Source organism: Lagopus leucura, unplaced genomic scaffold, assembly GCF_019238085.1.
Source record: "Lagopus leucura isolate 7727_CA_CO unplaced genomic scaffold, USGS_WTPT01 Super-Scaffold_100159, whole genome shotgun sequence".
Lineage (NCBI taxonomy): Eukaryota > Metazoa > Chordata > Aves > Galliformes > Phasianidae > Lagopus > Lagopus leucura.
This window is the reverse complement of record NW_024962335.1, coordinates 18,639,809-18,659,812: the sequence shown is the minus strand read 5'-3', so window position 1 is coordinate 18,659,812 and position 20,004 is coordinate 18,639,809. Positions and strand designations below refer to the sequence as shown.

The window sequence follows — 20,004 nt, the reverse complement described above, 5'->3', positions numbered from 1 at the left end:
TGGTGTGCTACCAACATCATTTTAGCCACTAACCTAAAATGTAGTTCCACATAGATTTTTATGGGAAAAAAGTTCCAGCTGACCCAATACATTATCAGACTTTGCATTGAAGAAGTTAACTGTGTTGTAAATGTTTTTGATATGGGAACTCCTACTGTAGGCCTGGCAGCTTAGATCTTGTTCCGTACATTCTACCCAAGGAGTAAATCAGTGCCTAGAAAGAAAACAAAAGACAGCATTGGTCTTTGTGTGAGCTAAGTATAGGCAAAGTCATGGTGGAAAACTGAAAACTGGTGTAACAGAGAAAGTAAGATATCCTCAGCATCGGTATTTTCAAACGTGTGCAGTTGTGTTTATCTGATCTTCTTATGGAGCTATATGAGTCTAATTAATCCTTTTCATACTGCAAGATTGCTTTCCTGATTTAGTATGTGGCACCAAACCAATCTGACAAATTCCATTTAACATCTAGGGAAAATTTTCCATTGTGTTTTTCTTTTTTTTCTGAACTCATTTTTGATGCTGCTCAAATGTATAATAAATTCTATATTCCTAATTACTGATTTCAAAGTTTAAGCTTGTTGAACTTCTCTTTAGGTAGGTCTGTGAAGGAAGAGGAAAGACACTTGGGGGCTTCAGCGTGGACTAGACACCTAAATGAAGCTTCAAGAATTACCCCTCAGGTAAAAGGATCTTCTAAAACTTTTGAACACATTTTTATTTAAAAACAAACAAACAAACACATGAAGTTGTAAGCACCTAAATGGGTAGGTGCTTACATACTGAAAATCTGATAGCAGTTCTGGTGCTGGTAACCTAGGACTGTATTTCTGTCATGCTTTTTTTTCCCCATTGTTTTGTTTGTTTGATCTCCATTCTAACTCCCTGCTGTCATAATGACTACTATGAAGATGCTTAGTACAGTATCTTGAAAAAGAAAATATATTTTACAAAAAAGCATGACTTGAGTCTGTCTGGGGAAGCATGGTATTGTTTGCTTGCTGCTTGCAATTAGAGCTTCAGAACAAATTTATTATTAAAAAAAAAAAATCCCCAAAATTTATACAGTGAAACTGATAAAAACCTTTCAGTAACCAATGATAGGAATACCATTCCAGTCTAGGTGGAATCCAGGAAGGAATACGTAAATGGAAAACTGATTTTCTTACTCTCTAAAGTTTTTCATGACTTTTTGATAGGTTTGTCTCTTTCTGTGCTGAATATTTCTAATATTTTTCTAATACATAGAAATATAAAATATTTCCAACACTTTCAGCATATGCTAAAAATATTAGGAACAATTCAAATTACAAGATATGTGCTGTTTATTAACTTTAATTAATAATGCATTAATTAATTTATTATATTATAATAATTATTATAATAATGCATTAATTAATTAACATTAATAATGCATGCTTTGTAGGTTTTTCATAATAAAGTCTAACTACATCGTATTCTTCACAATGTGTGTATAACATTGCCTTCAAGTGCATATGAAAGAAGCTACTCTGATTGTTGTATACCTGATTTTTGAGAGGAACTTGTACTCATGGAAAAGATGAAGTGGATGAAGACTGGTGCAGTTGCATCCTCTTTTTTCAAAGATGTAGTAGTGTAATTAGAAAAACTGTAGTGAATTTGAATCCAGGGGCTATTAACTTCTTCTTCTCTTTCTCCTCCTCATTTGCACACCAGGATACGAATAAAACACAAAAATATATCAAGAAAGAGGGTGCATCAGAGGCTAATCATAAGGTGCAGGAAAACAGGAGTATAGTCCACAGCAGTGGCTTGAGTTTTCAGCATGGCAAGTGTATGCGAGACTCCAGCCTAATTCAAGGAGAATGCCGGCTGAGCGATGGCAGCCTCAGCCCTGACAGGCCGTATGGTGAAACATCTTTGTCTGTTCCACTTCATCCAACGAAGAGGCCAGCATCAAATCCACCCCCTATCAGCAACCAGGCGACAAAAGGTACTGCTCATCTCTGTTGCCCTTTTGCCAGGGAAAGAAGGCAGGGAAAAGGTTAACAATAAACGCCTAAAGTAGAGGAGCCTGTAAATATCAAAGAGTGTGGAGGAGGAAGTAAGGCAGATCGGACTGGCTGCTTGGCTTTAACTGGCTTTAACAGGGTGACAACCCTGTCCACAACATGGGATGTAACTAGAAGGGCTTTAAGGTCTGCTCCAACAAGCCATTCTGTGATTGTTACCATTCCATCTCTGCAGTTGTATCTGTTGCATGTTCATTACAGGGAGCAGAACAAACAGAACCACAACTGTACTCTGAAACAGTGGCCTGAGTCAGGTTTGTTTATCTAAGGAAAGGTTGGAAAACCGTGCCAACTGAAAAAGAAATAATTAAAAATTCTGATGACCATTCTGCTTGCTAGTTTATTTTGCTTTATTTACTCAAGGGTATAATTTATATGCTGAGCTCCCTGAATTCTGCTCATAAGTTTTCCCCGTCACACTCATTGCCCTGCGATAGGCTACAAGTACTTGGAAATAGTGATATCACTTTATTTATGATAATGCTAGCCAGGTTAAGGGAAAACAACTGCTGCTGCTGTTAGAATTCTGATGCCCCGTTTGATTGCTCTGAAGCAGATGGATGAAGAGCACTTATTGAAAAGTGTTTCCACGTGAAAATTCTGCCTGCTTTCAGCTTGGAAGCTGGATTTCATTTTTTTCCTATGACGACTTAAATTTTTAAAAAGAAAATTGTTCTGAGATTCCCAACTGAAGTGTTTGATTTCATTTTTCAGGCAAACGTCCAAAGAAAGGAATGGCAACCGCTAAACAGCGCCTTGGGAAGATCTTGAAGCTGAACCGCAATGGCCACGCACGCTTCTTTGTTTAATGTAGCTGCTACTTCTACTACTGCTGTCTTTCCTATACAGACCAGTATTGAGGTCGACAGAGCCTGGAGCTGCTGTTTTTCCTCTGCTTGAAGCAGACTTGCATGTACCATATAAAACACTGCCTGATGAACAAAAAACAACAACAACAACAAAAAAACCAATCCACAACCCAATGCTGCATTTTCACTGTGCCACACCTGCTCAGCAATAACCATTTGGGAATGGGGAAATCTTCGGAGAGACATGGACTGTGAGAATTAGTCTCTCATTCAGGGCTTGAATATCATTTGTTGCTGGTAGTTTCTGACCTAATCCATGAGGGGAAGACGATGAAGGTGGTTTATCAATAATTTATTTCTGATAGATTTTGACGACTTTAAAATTCATTTTAAAAACTATTTATTTGGAGGACTTTTTTTTTTTTTTTTTGGTGGGAGTTATTAATTTAGATTTAAGAATGTGAAAGCTTTTAATTGTATTGATTATGTATGTTTGGTGCAGTGGAGAGCCACATTAATGGTAATTATTCTGGACTCTTAAATTTGTTATTCAGGTTATAGTCTTAAGTAGGAATGAGATGCATTATTAATTATTTTTAAATTAAGGCTTATGGAATCTTATTTTTTTTCTGCTCTTGATAAGCTATTGTCTGGGCTTCTGTTGACTTGCAAGGTGCATATTTTCTGCCAGCTTGATTATTTTTTGATCTCTCTTTTTTTATACAGATTTATTTATTTGATGGAGTAGAATAGACTCTCTAAGACACAAGATTCTTCTTATGTCAGTCCAGTAGCTAACTTGTTTTAAGCTGCACCCCTTTCCTCCAAGTCGGAGTGCATCTTTTTCCTCCTGATGTATTGTTTGGATCTGTCTGTGATGATTTTCTTCTGCAAAAGCTCCCTGAAAGTTGTGTTTGCATAGGTGATTTAGAATCTGGTACAAGGGAGGAAAACATCATGTATCTTCTTGGAGGAAGTGGGAGCTCAGTTAAGATACATGTTTCTTCACAGTTACTCAGAAATAACTCGTAAGACACATTGCAGTCTTAAGATTGGACATAGTGCTTAATGTAGCATGAAAGAAGCATTAACTATTGTCTTTTAAGCAGCTTAGTGAAGAATCAGGAAGGTAGAAGAATCTGTGTTACCTTTAAAGCTGGACAACCAATTGGAAGTCTTAACTGGTGCACGTCCATGGGTTAAGTAGCTTACTGGTATCAGAACGGCCATTTCTGTCAGGCTACATACAGAGCCGATGGTAAATGCTGATTCTGAATTACTGTAAATAATTTTGATTTAGAATTTGTATTTTTTCTGTAATATAAAATTAAATATTTAACTTTTGGGGTATTGGGATGAAGGCTTAAAGGGGAATACTTGATTCTGGAAAAAGGGCATTTTGCAGGGTCCAGCCAAATGTTAGTGACAACAGTATTGTGGATTTTTTTTGTTTTATTTTGTTTGTGTGTTTTTGAGTGATTTCTAAGCGTAAAATACTCAAGCATAGCTATCCAATTTGTTGATGTAACTTTCCATAACCAGTTTTTCCTTCCTCCATATTCTATACTGAAATAGTTTTCTTATATTGTAATTTAAAAGCAGGCTGACTTGGACTTTTCAGAGTATTTGTGCAGGGTTATTTTTCCTCTAGACTAGATAATTAGTATCTTTGCAAAGTTATGCAAATGGTTCTGATGTCAGGTGTTTTTGATTGTTGCAGGGTCAAAACTATTCAGCACTATGTTCTCCTGTTTCTGACTTGAGAAACATCAAAACATAATGCAGTTACAAATAAATCAGGTAGCTTTCATGGCCTGACTTCCTTGAAAATTTGAAAGTGACAACTTAAGCGTGTTTTGCAGCCCTGCTTTTACATTATATTGATTTGACTTCGGAGCTGTGTGTGTATACATGTGTGAGTGTGTGTATGAATGAATTTTTTAAAAGCTTTTTTTTTGTTTGTTTGCTCCTTATAGTTCCACTAAAAATAGGTCTCTCTCTCACACCCACCTCCAGAAAGAGAAAACCACTGGCTGCATTCAGGCTGTCCCAGGTTTTTTGTTTGTTTTGTTTAAATAAATAATTATTTTTTTATTTAATGCAAGCTATCAACCTTGTTTAGTAAACTGTAGGGAATGGAGGTAACAGAAGATTGCTAAAAAAGCAGAAGCTATGCCAAGAGGTACTCTACGGTGCTGAAAGTGACAATAATTACTTGCTGTTCTCAGGTGCTATGTTTTCCAGATTGAAATAGTCAAAAGAGAGTATTTTAACTATCCTCTAATATGTTCTTACCAAAGTAGTAAGTGAAAGAAATAAAAATATGTTGTCAATATTAGTTAAAATTGTATACCCATGTAAGTATTCCTTGTGCTTGAGCAAATGGATTAATGGCTGCTGAGCTTTGAAATCTGTTTTAACTTTAGTGTATTGAACCATACTGCTTCCTTCTAGCTAGCTGTATAGTTTTTAAGAATAGAAAATTCCAGTTTAGGGCAGCAAAAGAACAGAAAGAAGAGTGAGCCATCTCTCCATGAAAGCAGATTTCTGAGAGCACTAATTGGAAATACAAGTGTGCCAGAATAGAATCTGGAGTAAGGAATTTTGAAATACGGAATACACATCCTTGTATACGTGACTGGTTTATACAGAGTCTGTTTTCTGACCGCCCACATTATTTATCTTGCATCTTACTATTAGAACACAGATATGGCTGGACCCATATATATTATTTCTTCTTCTTTTTGTTCTTTCTTTATTCTACTTTCTACCTTTTTTTTTTCTTCCCAAAGTGGCTCTTCGCTGTTGTTGCTGTTGTGAGTTTATGTAATAGTCTCTTCACAGGCTGTCAACAGGCAGAGGTTCATTCCCATTTTCTTCAGATATCCGTGCTTCCAGCAGAAATTAACTCTGATATTCCACCTCAGAAGAAGTATTTTAAAATTAATTGCCATGATGAGCCATGTTTAAAACAAAACAAAATCTCCTGGTAGCTTATGAAGAGGATGTGGTGGCCTCACTTGTTTTGTGTACGTGTTTGTAGGGATATTTTTGTGGTGTTGTAGGTGAAAACACTACTGCACCAATCTTTTCATAGATGGACTGAACTTTGTGTTGTAGTAACGGAGAGAAAAAGCCCTGTTGTTTGTTTTTTTTCCTTGCTATCTCAGTCAAGATGGAGAAGATAAGGAGAGTGGGTAGCACTGACTGAACCATTCAGAGAATTAAGCCTGGCGTGATAACTTGTTCTGAAGGAGAACCTTATTTAAAAGTCAAAAAAGGATTTGGAGTTGACATAAAACTTAATTTTCTTTTTATAGGCAGACAGAACAATAGGAAAAGAAATATTGCAGGGGTTTTCCCATTCTCTCAAGTTCTCACGTTCCTACAACTAGGAGAAAACAAAACCACGAAAAGAAAACCAAAACCAAAACATGAAAATGGAAAGACCACCCAGAAACTGTTATCAATGACCCTTCCAGCAACTTTCCCTTTTCTCCTCCTGCTAGACTTGTTAATAAACCCTGGCTACAAGGTAGCCTTTAATGACCTCTGAGGTAGATTACCTATGCAACCTATAATACTCTTCATGAATCCATTCTTAAATACAATTTTGAAAGGGTTAGATGTTGAGAGTTAATACTGTTGCTTTCTGATCACGTGGGGGATTTTGAGGGGGCTGGGTATTATTATTTGGTGGTTGAAGTGCTTGTGTTACCTTTAGTGGTGATGCAAGAGTACAGAGTCGTCATGACCGTTTAGAAGCTTCAGCTTTACCTGGGCTTTACTATATGCCATAAGCTACCTTCATGCTCAAAGCCATAAAGTTGAAAGTGTTGAAAATTTTGCAGGGCTTCAAAGTCGCAGCTGGCACAAATCTTGCTGATCGCTTTCTGGCAGCTGTGGAGACTAAGCAGAGCTGAAGCTGGAGTGACCTAGCACTACAACCCTACAGCTGCTGCCCTATTTGGGCTTCGCATGCCCAGTTCTCCTTCCACACCCCCTCACAACCCCCAAATCTAGCATCTTTTCAGAATTTCATTCTTGTAATACTTCCAGACCATTAAAAGCTGTTCGTACCTATGGGATTGAGTGAGCCCAGAGCTACTCTGTTTCACAGATGAAATATAAATGGAACCCAGGGCCTTACTATTTGTGATTAAATGAAAATAAAAGCTGCAACATCCATGTTTCCAAAAAACAACCCCAAACAAAAACCACCCTAGTAACACTCTGTGGGAGCGCGAGAGTGATAAATCACGCAGCGGATGGGAAATACAAGTAGCACTGATAAGGAGATGCACCTTCCTCATAGGATGCATTTCCGTTTGGATAAAAGACTTTTTGTACTTTTAATATAAACTAAGCCATATGCGTTTCATGCTGTGGGAAGGGAATGAAAGGGATCACTTTAAGAGATTATATTGATATGTATCGTCACTTCTGCTGGGAAATGTCTATTGCTGCCAATGCTTTGGTGAATCTTTTTTTAAAAAACATGAAATTTGAGGGGAAAAAAAGGGGGGGAGGGGAGGGAGGGGGCTAGTTCTTGGCTATATTTACTAGTTTTGTAGTAATGTTTTGCTGGCCCGGTTGTCTCTTCCTCTCCTTTTTGTACTCTGATAGTCTAATTTCTGTCTTTCCTTCTGCTGTCTCTGAAAATATTAGCTTGTCTGCTCAGTAGGGGTCGGTGTATGTGTGTCTTCCTTTTTACACAAACGCACTACTGTGTTAAGTATTTGGCTGGGAAAGGGTGATGCTGCAGCTTTAAGAGCATTTTTTCAATTCATAACAGTATTTCCCATCCTCTTTTGCCTGCAGGCAGGGAAAGTGTATGTACAGTATTTATTTTGTTTCGATTTTACGTTAAATTTGTAAGTTTCTATGAGTAGTTCACATTGATTCTTCTAGGGGAGGATAAGTGGCTTTGTTTAAATTTGTATTTGATATTCATAGTTTCCACTTTCTGTACTTTAAAATACTGAAATTAAAAACTTGTATTGCTTATGTTTTGATTTTAGCACTCTAAAGCGTTTAATTTCTTCAGACTTCTCATTTGCTTCAGTGTAAATACAGAAAACAAAACAGAAAATGCTTTTCTAGGTCCAGTCTCTGTGCCCTTTACTCATTGCATTTTTAAGGAGATATTTTCTGCAGAAATTTGAGATGGAATATCCTCATACTGTTCTCTTATTTTTCAAAGTGCAAATCTCATTTCAATCAAAGTGTGTTAAATGGCAACCAAATGCATTGTGTGAAGATGTGTGTATTCTTCTTGGATCTTAATATAAAAGGGAGGTGGAAGTGTTCTGTGATCTGTCCTATTAGCAAATCTAGAGGCATAGATGTGAACTGTAAGCAGGATGTAAAAAGAAATGCTATTTTCCTGGTCTCCTTGCTCATGTTTTTTGTTAAGTTTTGCCTCGTGCTACTGATGATTGGTTCCTGAATTTCTTTTTCCTTTTAGTGGTGTGGTGTATCTGGAAGAAGAGATTTCTCTTGCCCACGTCCACATAGTTTGTCATACTTTTATCCTGGATTGCTTCTCTGCTGACTTCTCCCTCCACATTATTATGTGTTTGTGCTCCTTGTTTTTACTGCATATGGCAGTACAGTGTTGGCATGTGGGTACTGCTCTCCCTGGAGGTTATGGAAGCATCACTGTGTTGCACTCAATGTAACGCATTTTCTTCCCCTTCTCGCAGTGCTCTGTGCTACTGAACAACTAGAACCTTGTGCCTGGACAGATGCCCAGACTCCAGTGATGGTCATCTTGTGAGACCCTTAGACAAATGGTGCAGCTTGGAATGGGCTTGGAAAGATCAGATGGTAAAAGGTGTTTAGTTGTTGGCATCCTCTGCAGCTACACAAGTTTATTTCTTGAGTTGGGCTTCTTAGTTTACAGAGGATTTACGGTTGGCTGTGATGACTGGGAGGTCTCTTCACAGACCACATGCAAGGCAGGCAAAGAGCAAGAATGCTGTTCTCATCAAACCATGTCCTGCTCTAGTGTAAGACTGAAAGAGTTTTAATAAATAACACACAGCTGTGTTCTGTAGCCTAACGTGTAAAGCATGGTAGTCATGTAAGTGTTGGGGGTAGAAACTTCTATGCTGTTTCAAAACCAGGTTTTATTTGCACTGAGTAAGAAATCACAAGGAAAAGTTATGGTTTAAGTGGAGGATGAAAATGAAGTGTATGTCCAGAAAATAGTTTCTTTCCTGTTGGCATTTCTTTTGCTTTTTTTTTTAATGTGTTAAAATTCATTAGCAGTTTGGTTAGCCAGAGATTTGCCGAAGATCAGAAAGAGCTGTTGCTCTGTCAGAGCAGCAACATATTTTTTAAAGAAGCAATGACTGTGGTTGGCCAAGCACAGTGCTGCAACCCAGGCACTTCCATCAGGCACTCATCTGGACTTGTCACACACAACTCACTGCTCATACCCGTGTTTTGGTCGTGCAGTGGTAGGCTTGAGAGGACATTAGTGGAACACAAAAATTCATATGTGTGTAAAAACTTAGATAAGCATGTTTACTGTTTGTCCTTATGTTCTTGCCAGCTACTCCAGTGCTTTTTCCTTTGACTTCTGTATCGTGATCATAGATAGGATAATACAATGGAGAACACTGAAATACCTCAAAGGTGCTGCTTTAAGTGATGCTTTGGCACCTGGAAATGGATTTCCATTATAAGTTAGGGTTACTGGTTTTCTGTTTCCTGTTTGGGGAGGATAGAGAAATACTTAATGTGGATTGTTCTTCCCTAATGGACAGGTGAATTTAAAAGCTTCAAGGCTACTAAATATAGCAAAAGAATTGCAGGTTAAGGAATAGACAAGGTACCATTTCTTTGGTATCTGAAAACTGAAGATTGGTGGTGTGTGTGTGTGTGTGAACAATATACTGCTGAATTTGAGGTAGAATTGTGGTGATGTAGTACCTCCTCCCCCTGTAAGGTGCCTACCAGGTTAGTTTTGGGTGCACTTTGTGGAAGTCAATTCTTTCCCTGGAGGGCTTTACATCCCCTGTTCAACTTATGAAGCTATTGTGTTAGCCAATTAGAGAACACAACCAGTCCTCCTCCTCGTTTATTTTCCACTTTAATGTTAGGTTGTTAATGGAAATGTGGGTAGTCGAACGGATATGGTGAAGTCAGTCATGCTGAGTGCTTTATTTCTTTGGGTGGGCATGTTTCTTCTGGGTGCCCATAACATGCTTTTACTGCTGGTCAGTAGCATCAACTGTCTCAAGCCAAAAGTAAATGAAGACTGAAACTGTAAAAACAGAATGTTATCACTCATTCTGATATGACCCCGAGTTTCAAATGCCTTTGTTTCTACAGCAGCCAGTGACTGAAATGCTCACCTGCGGAAGAAGTACCTGGTGATCGAGATGGTGAATAGTTTCTCTTTACCAGAGCTTGTAGGATTCCACCTAATAGAGTCTGAGACTGAGGTCTGTTCTCTCTGAAGCCAGTTATATTCACTCTTTAGAATAAGTGCTACCAACACCTAAATTGTTTGGCTTAATAGGTCTACTTATCTGTGCTGATACTGCTGTATTTACTTTGGTCTTGGAAAAATATTATTTGGAACGTGTGAGTCAACTAAAAGAATAGTATACAAAGAGTCTGCTTCTTTGTGGTGCTTTGCTTGAAAGTTTCATCATAAGGAATGTTTCATTTGCTGCAGTGAGTAAATAATAATGTTACTATTATACAATTAATATAATAATATATTAATATAATATATATAATTAATATATTATAAATAATGATAATGTTCTGCTTATCAGGAAGAAACATTTGCTCTTGAACCATACACTTTGGTGGTAAGTGGTAAAGATCTAAGTCAGCTTTCTGTTCTGGAAGATGTAAAAGCCAACCAAACTGTATGAACTGCTGCTGAGTCTGCTGAGATAGGACCCATGCTGTGGAAATGTGGTTTGATGAGATTGCCTTTTCATACTAGTGTTTATTCGAAAATGATGGTGGGTCGCATGCTTTGTTCTCAGGTTGCTGATTTGTGTTAGGGAGTTTCTGCAGTTCTGCGGAGGATCTTTGAGTATGTAATGTTACAGTGAGGCTCGTCTTGTAAGGGATGTCTTGCGCTCAACTTGCACGTGTAGAATTGTTTCACATTCTGCCATGTGGCAGGCACTGGACAAGCCCTTTCTGTATGGTTAATGTGCATCTCCCCAGGAGGCAGCTGACTGCCTGTGGGATCATACAGCTCCTATGTCTACTGAGGAAGGAGGGCATTCAAAGTGAATTCCTCTCGAAGAGCTGAATTTGTACAGAAAGCAGAAAGACTTCATGTTGATATCACACAGGTCCCATGTGAGTGAAGTTCATAGGGGGAAGTGATCCTGTATCCATCTCACTGATGTATTGGGAGGATGTGAAATACATGTAGAGCAGTGCGTGTGGAATTCCTCCTCTCCACACAGATGTTCCTGTGCTCATGTCCTCGCCCCAGGGCTGCTGCTCTGAACTGCTAACTTACAGACTGCATTCAGCAGAGTTGCCCTCGATAGCTTTTTTCTTTTAAGCTGTGTTTTATATGGCACTTAGTGTAGTAGAAAGAGGGGGAAAATGACGTGTTCTTTGTTTCTGTCCCACATTTTCTCTTGGCTCTGGTTCCACAGGTTTTTATACAATAGAGAAAACTGGTTACTAAACTCCAACCATGCTAGTGTTTAAACCATCACTTATGAGGGAAGGATTGTCCTCACAGCTCCTTTCGTTATCACATTTAATTGAGAGCAGAATAGCACTGTCAGTAGTCTTTAAATTCTTTATCGTTACTGGTTGGTTGGGACAAGCAGAGATTTCTCAAATAATAAACATATTTACTTTTGCACTCATGCCATCTCACACTGTATTTTCCAGTTCAATTTTTAATTTTACAGCTTTAAGAAAAACATGAATGTCATTCTGTGCCAAACTGTTGTGACTCCTTGAAAGGATAAGGAGGTGTCAAAGGAGCTCTCTGATGACTTAGACCAAAATATGCTTTGTGGTACAAAACAGAAAAGAAACCGTACCAGTAAAGGAAGGTAGTTTTTTGCCTGACTTAGAAGAACTTAGAAGAATGCAAGATGATTATCATGCTATTCATTAAGCAAACATTCTTGTGGCACTTCATTTGTGTGGAGGAGTTGCACCAAAGTGGGGTTAGACAAGGTGATCTGTGGAGGCCCCTTCCAACCCTTGTGATTCTGTGAATGAACTTAATACCCAAAATATCAGGCTGTCAGGTGATAGAAAAGGCTGCAAGTAATAAGACACAAGTAGGGTTGACTTGCTGCTAGAAGCACTAAGGTTTTATTTGTCTAGGGAAGAGTCTGCTTAGATTTGCACAATTGGCTTCAGTCCCACCTCTGATTTCTTACCTGCATGCACTGATTTGATGGGGTCTGAATTAACGCTGATGTGGTGATGCGTCCTTAAAGATGTTACAGTGAGAATGTTCTTTGGGTGGTGCTGCAGGTCGCTCCTTTTACAGCCCTTCTGAAGACTTCTGATAACACAGAGATGCCCACAGTTGTCTCAGCAGTTGCCCAGCCCTGCTGCCTGGGAGCTGCCATCTTATGCAGGAATTCTTCTCAAGGGAAGGCCTTTGTTTTGCTGATGTGATTGAGGGCCTCTGGGGTGTCATGGTGGGGGGGAACACCAGGTTCAGAGCAAATGGCCAGGCAGCAGAGGGGAGCGCATCCTTCGGGAGGCAGGAGAAAGCAGCCTGCAGCACTGCTGAGCCCTGCGGAAGGCAGAAGGGATGTCCTTGTCCCAGCTGGTTGGCATGCTGGCTGGTCTCACTGCAACTGGCTTACAGGAAGGCTCCCATCCCTATCCACTGCCCTCTGGGGGCTGCTTCCAGCAGGGGGAGGGTCTTTCAGGCTACCACTGGTGTAACGTGAAACAAACATCTCCAGTTTGCAATGCAGGAAAAGCTTTTTCTAAGGAGTGTTCACTTTGCTTTATGTCATACCTGCATTGTTACTTTCAGTAAAACGGAGTGGGATGGAGCCTCATCTGGTGTTCCTGTCATCTAGCTCTGCTTGGAAAGCCATGTTATTGCTGCAGTGCTCCATTATCAGCATTCGTGTCTCCGTTGTACTGGGACAGAAGATGATTCGGGGCAGATGAACAGCTTCATGTTGAAATTGTGCTGATCTCCTTCTCTTGCTTTGGTTCCTCTTTCTCTTGCTTACATGGCCTCACTGAGGTTATTATTGATGATCTCCGGATATCTTAGCTTAGATTTCTTTATCAGCTGCCAGGAAGATTGAACTAGGACATCTAGATTCTAGTCACCTTTGCAAAGGATCTAACCTGGAGGATATTAAGAGAGGATCATTCTCTGACATAGAACCTGCAATTACTAATTTCTAGAATTTAATGCATCTGAGAGGCATGCAGAAAGTAATACTATATAGATCACTCCAAAAGTATTGCCTCCTATTTATTTCCATGGGCACTACAACAGCTGCAAAGAGTACAGTGCTCTTATAGACCAAATTCTCAGCTACGAAACTATTTTTCAGCCTAGTCACCACCGGTAACTGTACATTTTCAACAGTGATGAATGAGAGCCTCCATGCTGCATTCGTAACTATCTGCACCGCTGGAGGTGACCCACTGTCACCACTACTGGAACACATCACTCACTGTGCTCACATCCACGGATTGATTTCCATGAACATTCAGCAACTGCTGATGAATGTCAGTGGGTGCCTTTTTTTTTTTTTTTTTTTTTTTTTTTCCCCTGCATGGAGAAATTGAATGACACACCTTTACCTCAATACTCACTTCCAGGTCAGGTGCCATCGTGTCAGAGTGCCCCTCTGCTGCCATGTGTCACACGGCAACATGTGCTGGTACGGCAGGAAAGTTCAGCCTTCACTGCCATACCACCAACAGCTGTCTCTGATGTTGAGGGCCAACGTCATGCTTCTAAACTGAGCCTTTCTGGTTCGAGTTGCTGGGTTCAGTAGTTCTTACATGGGAGGTTTTGTCTGTGTACTGTTAGTAAGGTCTACCGGCAGGGAAAGATCTGATGCCATGTTCAGACAAAGGTGAGTTCCAAAGCACATCAGCTCAGCGACTGACAGCCAGGCTCTGAGCATGTTTTTGTTTCTCCTACCTGAATAGCAGCATTCATATGGAGAAAACCAAATCCATGTTACAAACAGATGAAAAGATCCTCTGCAGTGCCATAGTACCATATACTAATAGCCAGCCAGAGGGGAGTAGAAACCATCACTAGAGAACAGTCTGTGCAAAAACTGTGGTACTGTGTTCTTTTCCACCTTCTGTTTCATTTGTGTGTTACTGCTGCTTCTTTGTGATGTAACTTTTCTGAGAGAATAGCCGTTGGGTGGTAGGTGCTTGTGCAGGTTTGGTTTTAACCAAAAATGCAGGCCCTTAATGATGGCTTAACATCATTACTTACAATTTAGCTTCCTGTAGGGATTTTTGTCCATTCATTTTGGGTAGAATAGAATTTTCCGTTCTGCCCCAATCTCAAAAAATGATGTGGGTAACTCCCCTTTGTCTTTCCTGCCCTGCAGATCCTGTATGGAGTCTATGGAGTTTATGGACTGTTTATGAGGGTGGATAGTGTTAGGACAAGGGGGAATTGTTTTAAATTGAGACGGAAGAGATTTAGGTTAGATATTAGGAGGAAGTTTTTCACACAGACGGTGGTGACGCACTGGAACAGGTTGCCCAAGGAGGCTGTGGATGCCCCATCCCTGGAGGCATTCAAGGCCAGGCTGGATGTGGCTCTGGGCAGCCTGGTCTGCTGGTTGGTGACCCTGCACATAGCAGGGGGGTTGAAACTCGATGATCCTTGTAGTTCTTTTCAACCCAGGCCATTCTGTGATTCTGTAAGTCTTCAGCAGATGTGAAGGAAGATAGGAAGGATGTCTGCCTTTGGCTGTTGGTCACAGGGTCACAGAATGGCTTGGGCTCTAAGGGACCTCAAAGCCCACCCAGCCCTACCTTCCCTCCCATGGGCAGGGCTGCCCCCCAGCAGCTCAGGCTGCCCAGGGCCCCAAACAAGCTGGCCATGAGTGCCTCCAGGGATGGAATACCCCCAGGATGAATAAGGAAGAGTTTTCTGTTCTTCCTTTGAAGCTACAATCGAAATTATTTCTTCTGCTAAGAGGAAAATGTGCAATGTGCATGCTACTTTCTGAGTAGAACTCCTGATTTTTATAGGAGAATCAAAGCGAGAAGAAAGGATGTGCGGCTGCTTAGCCACATCTGCAACCAGCAGGGAATGCAAAATATATACTTCGTTTTCTGTTTCCGTTTAAAACTACGCCTTTTCAGGATTAAAAGAAAGGAGCAGAACCGCGTTCAAGTAACATATCTTTCCCTGCGGGCTCAGGGCGCGGGGATGTCGGTACGGCAGCAGTGACCGCCAGGCGGAGCCCACGGTGCTCCGTTGCGCTGCGAGCGGCCTGATGTGGGCAGGGAATGTGACGGTGACAAACGCGCTCCTGGAATCTCGGTCTTCCCTTCGTACAAAACGCGAGCCGGGCCGGTGCGAAGGCCAGCTGGCAGCCAAAAGCAGGAGCTCTCCCATGGAGCGGTGCTTTTGAAAGCCTTGCTAAAGCTCTTGATGGGCCGCCCGGTCACTGCGCTCCACCGATGTGAATGCTCTCAGCAGAACAAATTTGTAAGTAAAAGGCCCGGAGTTTCATTATGGAAGAGAGGCCGCCCTTCCAAAAGCACAGCTCTCCATCTTGCAGCTGCAGAGCTGCCCCTGCCCGGGACAAAGCGGGATGGAGACCCCAAAAGGCTGAGGAAATGATTTTAACAACAGTTGAGAAGGACCCCTGTCTGTCACCGCTGCTCTGCTCTGCGCCTGTTTCTGTGCTGGCATTTAACATCGCCTCTAGTCTGACCAGTTCCCATTTTGCTGAGGCATGAGACTGTAACATCTGTAATGCAGTGACTGTGGGCACTTTGCTTCTTGCTCAAATAAATGAATACTGAACAGACAGAGTCCTTTTATCACAGCTGTGCTCTTATCAGACCATCTCCTCTTCTATTCCTTCCTTCCCCAGCCATTGTGGAAGCAGACATCCTGCCCAAGGCATCAAAACCCACAATCTGCCGCTTCTTCTAAGGAGCCTCTGGATTTTTGCCAGCAGCCCCTCGAGAGGGTCCCAGATGTGACTGCTCTTTCTGTGCTGCCCTGAACGTATCCGGTGAAAACAAAGGGCCGCACTCAGCACGGCTGCCGCTTCGGAGGCCAACACTTCCTCCACTGCCAGGGCTGTACGGTGGGAGACCGTGGTGCTGAGGTACCCCAGGGTAAGCTGAAGTGGAGGGTCGCACACAACCAGAGGGATGCCCCCATTGTAGGAAGAAGCCAATCTCTCGAGTGCACCTCTCAGCTGCTCTGTGGCTTCACCGGCAATTCCCACAAAGCCAGGAGTTGTGTATGGGATGCTGATGCTTGGCACCCACGTCCTGTGTGAAAAGACATTGGGTTTTGATGCCGCTTTTGACGCCGCTTCTGGTTAGAGGAAAAACGATTCCAAACAGTTATTCTACTTTTATTGCAACGTAACTCAGACACGGGGCATTGCTTGTCTTGCTGTTCGTAAAACCAAAATGTTTTGACTAATATTTCTGGGGGAAGTTTTGGAGAGAGAGAGAAGGGAAGTGAAAATAGCAATCTGTTCCAGGTCTGTGGTTTTGGTTTGTGATGGTTTTGTGCTACTTGGGGAGGTTTGGGAATTTTTGGTAGTAAGGTCAGAAACACAACATCATGGGCTGCCATTTTATGTAGTCGGAGATGCCTGTGAGGAGACATGGGAATGAAGCAAATGTGCATTGCAGCAGGGTTTTCTTGTGCCTTCATCTTGTAACCCTCCTCTTCTTGTCGCTTAGGTCCTCAGTGTTGCTTCCCTACCTTGACACACGCTGCCTAGCTGCTAGAGTTCCTGCAGCCTGCGTGCACTTTTCTGTTTTCTTAAGCATTTCTGCACACAATAAAACAGTCAGAAGGGTTTTTGCCAGTTCATCAGTTTTTAGGCACTGAGGGTGAGAATTCAATGTGATTTCATCTGTGAGGCTGTGCTACGTTTGTTAAAAGCTTTACTTCAGTGTCACAGCAAAGAAAGACTCCAAATGTCTCTCCATTGGGATCCATCTTGCAACCTGTCTTCCACTGAATTGGCGAAGAGTGAAGGGGGAAGAAGAGATCTCAATAAAACATCCAAGAAGAGAAGCATGTGGAGCAAGTCGAGGGAGGTGATTCTGCCCCTCTGCTCTCGTGAGACCCCACTTGGAGTACTGTGTCCAGTTCTGGAGTCCCCAACATAAGAAGGATGTGGAGCTGTTGGAGTGGGTCCAGAGGAGGGCCAAGAAGATGATCAGAGTGCTAGAGCACCTCATCTACAAGGGCAGGCTTAGAGAGCTGGGGCTGTTCAGACTGGAGAAGAGAAGACTCCAAGGAGACCTGATAGCAGCCTTCAGTACCTGAAAGGGGCCTGCAGGAAAGCTGGAGATAGGCTTTTTAATAAGGGCATGTAGCAACAGAATGACGGGAAATGGCTTTAAACTGGGAAAAGGCAGATTTATTCTAGATAACAAGAAGAAATTCTTCACTGTGAGGATGGTGAGACACTGGAACAGGCTGCCCAGCGAGGTTGTGGATGCTTTCTCCCTGGAAGCATTCAAAGCCAGGCTGGATGGGGGCTTTGAGCTGCCTGGTCTAGAGGGATCCGTCTCTGCCTATAGCAGAGGGTTGGAACTCTGTGATCTTGAAGGTCCATCCCAACCCAAACCATTCCATGATTCTATGATTCAGTCTGGAAAACTGCGTGCTGTTGACTTGGGCAGATCAGTTGTTATCCTTGAAGGTATTCTATTGCTATGTTGAATTAGGAAAAAAACTCATGGGTATTTGCAGGGCAGCTACGTGTCCTGTTAAACTTTTTGATTTAGGTGAATTGGGACAGAAGTGGCTTTTGAAACATCCCTTCGTATGAGGCAGGCACAGTGCTTTAACAAAACACAAGGACTGATAATTCATCCTTTGTGTGCAAAACTGACAAAACATAAGGACTGATAATTCATCCCTTGTGTGCAAAACTGATGAAGAGGAGTGCTTTGGTCACTGGTGACTTGAGGTCCATTTTAAGTGGCGTTTTCTTTTTTGTTATTGTTTTCAGAAATATCATGGCCAAGCAGATTGACAGGCAAATTTTCCTTAACAAAACATGTGACATTAGCAGCAACCAGAAACATACCTCCCTCTGTAAGCAAGTGTCCTGGAATAAAGGGCCGAACGAACATCAGGCCAACATCTGATGAAAATATTTGTAGGAGAAGACAATGTGGCAGTAGGACGATAACTGATGATAACACCTGAATAGCTGCTCCATCAAGAAGGGTGTAAGTATATTCAAGCCTTTTGCAAACACTGTGGTGCAAAAATCCAGTCCATCATAATTCCACGTGGCAGGGGCTGGATTCTTGTCCTGTCAGAAGGAAGGCTGGAACTCGCAGAGTCACAGAATGGCCAGGGTTGGAAGGGACCTCAAGGATCATGAATCTCCAACCCCCCTGCCACATGCAGGGCCACCAACCTCCCCATTTAATGCTAGACCAGGCTGCCCAGGGCCCCATCCAACCTGGCCTTGAACACCAATAGGGACGGGGCATCCACAACCTTTCTGGGCAGCCTGTGCCAGCACCTCACAATCTCTAGGAAAGAGCTTCCCCGACATAAAACCGAAATCTTCCCTCCCTCAACTTAAAACCATTTCACCTGGTGTCCACAGCAACACTAAAATGCCACAAGGTGACCTTTTGTGCCTACTGTGTGCCTACAGCACATTCATCTCCTAAGGAGTTTTGTTGACTTGGAGTCCTGTGCTGAGGATGTCGCATGGCTGTGTGACAACCAGTAGCTCTTGCTGGTGTGGTGCTGCTGTGAAGTCTTCAATCTGTGAGCCTGGACCTGTGTAGCTGTGCGTGAGCCTGGGTGCTTACTGATGTGAGTCCTTGAGGCACGTAAAGGAAGCCAGAACTGGCTGCAGAGATTTTTCTGTGCACAGCACGAAAAATTTATGCTGATACTTTCAGCAAGCTTGAGTAATTAGACTGTGAGAGGAAACACAATAGAGATATTTGGCAGTTGACTGCTTATACAGAAAGTTTATCTTTCCAAGAGCAGGGAGAACATTTCAAGGAACGGCTGTGCATATAAGCAGCAGTGTACTGCAGTGTCGTGTCTGAGAGTGTATCATGCCGAAAGGGAGCTGGAGTACCTTGCTCTTAGGTTTCTGCCTGCAGAACCTGGGCTTCCTGGCATGTTGGTGCTGTGCTGGATGCATTCATGAAGCAAAAGCAGTGGGCAGCTCCTGGACTTGATCGATGCAAACCAGGCCTTTGTGTATCATCATAAGGAAGCACTGTGAGGGCAGCTTTGTCTCTGTGCTCATCTTCCCACTGAATGGCAGGAGGGAGCTCAGTAAGTTTGCATCCTCCAGCGAGCTCTGGAGGTGGGGGGTGTATTTGCAGGGTTGAGCTCTGCATGGCCGTAGGTCAACGCTGTGCCTGCAGAGCTTTCCTGTGTGCTGAGCTGCTTCTTTTGTTTCAGGTACTTTAGTACTAAAGGCATGCATCAGTCTGATAACTCTGAGAGCTGGGAAATTCATTCTCTAGAATGAATTAGATGAATAGATTAATTCATTCTCTAGGAAAGAGAAAATGAATCAACTGCAATCGGGCTTCTTTCTGGCTTCTCTTGTTTAGACAAACACACTGTGGGGTCTGTGTTAGGGGTGTTTAACACACTGCCCATTTGTTCCTGAGAACTTCTGCCAAGAAGGAACCCAGTATGTTGCTGGTTTTGCTCCCACCCCATCTAAAATGCAATATTATCTTCCAAACCGCAGCCCAGAAGAGATGTGCTGTTGCTCTCTGCCACAAATAGTGCCGTGCTGCAGGCAACGAAAGGAGCTGACTGCACCCCCAGATCTCCCACTTAGTAGTTTGGCTGCTGGCTCCAGCTGCTGCAGTTCCAGGAAAGAGGCTGCAACTATTGACCCCGAGCTGTTATTTGCCTATTGAAATACAGGGAACTGGGGGCTGGGTGTGAGGAACAGCAGCTT

At 42.1% G+C, this 20,004-nt stretch overlaps 1 protein-coding gene across 2 annotated transcripts in view; it reads left to right on the top strand.

Moving 5' to 3' along the window:
* Positions 1 to 7,378, top strand: part of KDM7A (lysine demethylase 7A) — a 59,730-nt gene extending 52,352 nt beyond the window's left edge. For both annotated transcript variants that reach the window (XM_042889939.1, XM_042889938.1), the window contains exons 18-20: positions 598 to 683; positions 1,699 to 1,975; positions 2,769 to 7,378. In XM_042889939.1, the coding sequence (XP_042745873.1) occupies positions 598 to 683; positions 1,699 to 1,975; positions 2,769 to 2,863 (458 nt within the window). In that variant the 3' untranslated portion in view covers positions 2,864 to 7,378. The remainder of the gene's footprint in view (positions 1 to 597; positions 684 to 1,698; positions 1,976 to 2,768) is intronic.
* The last annotated feature ends 12,626 nt before the right edge of the window (positions 7,379 to 20,004 follow it).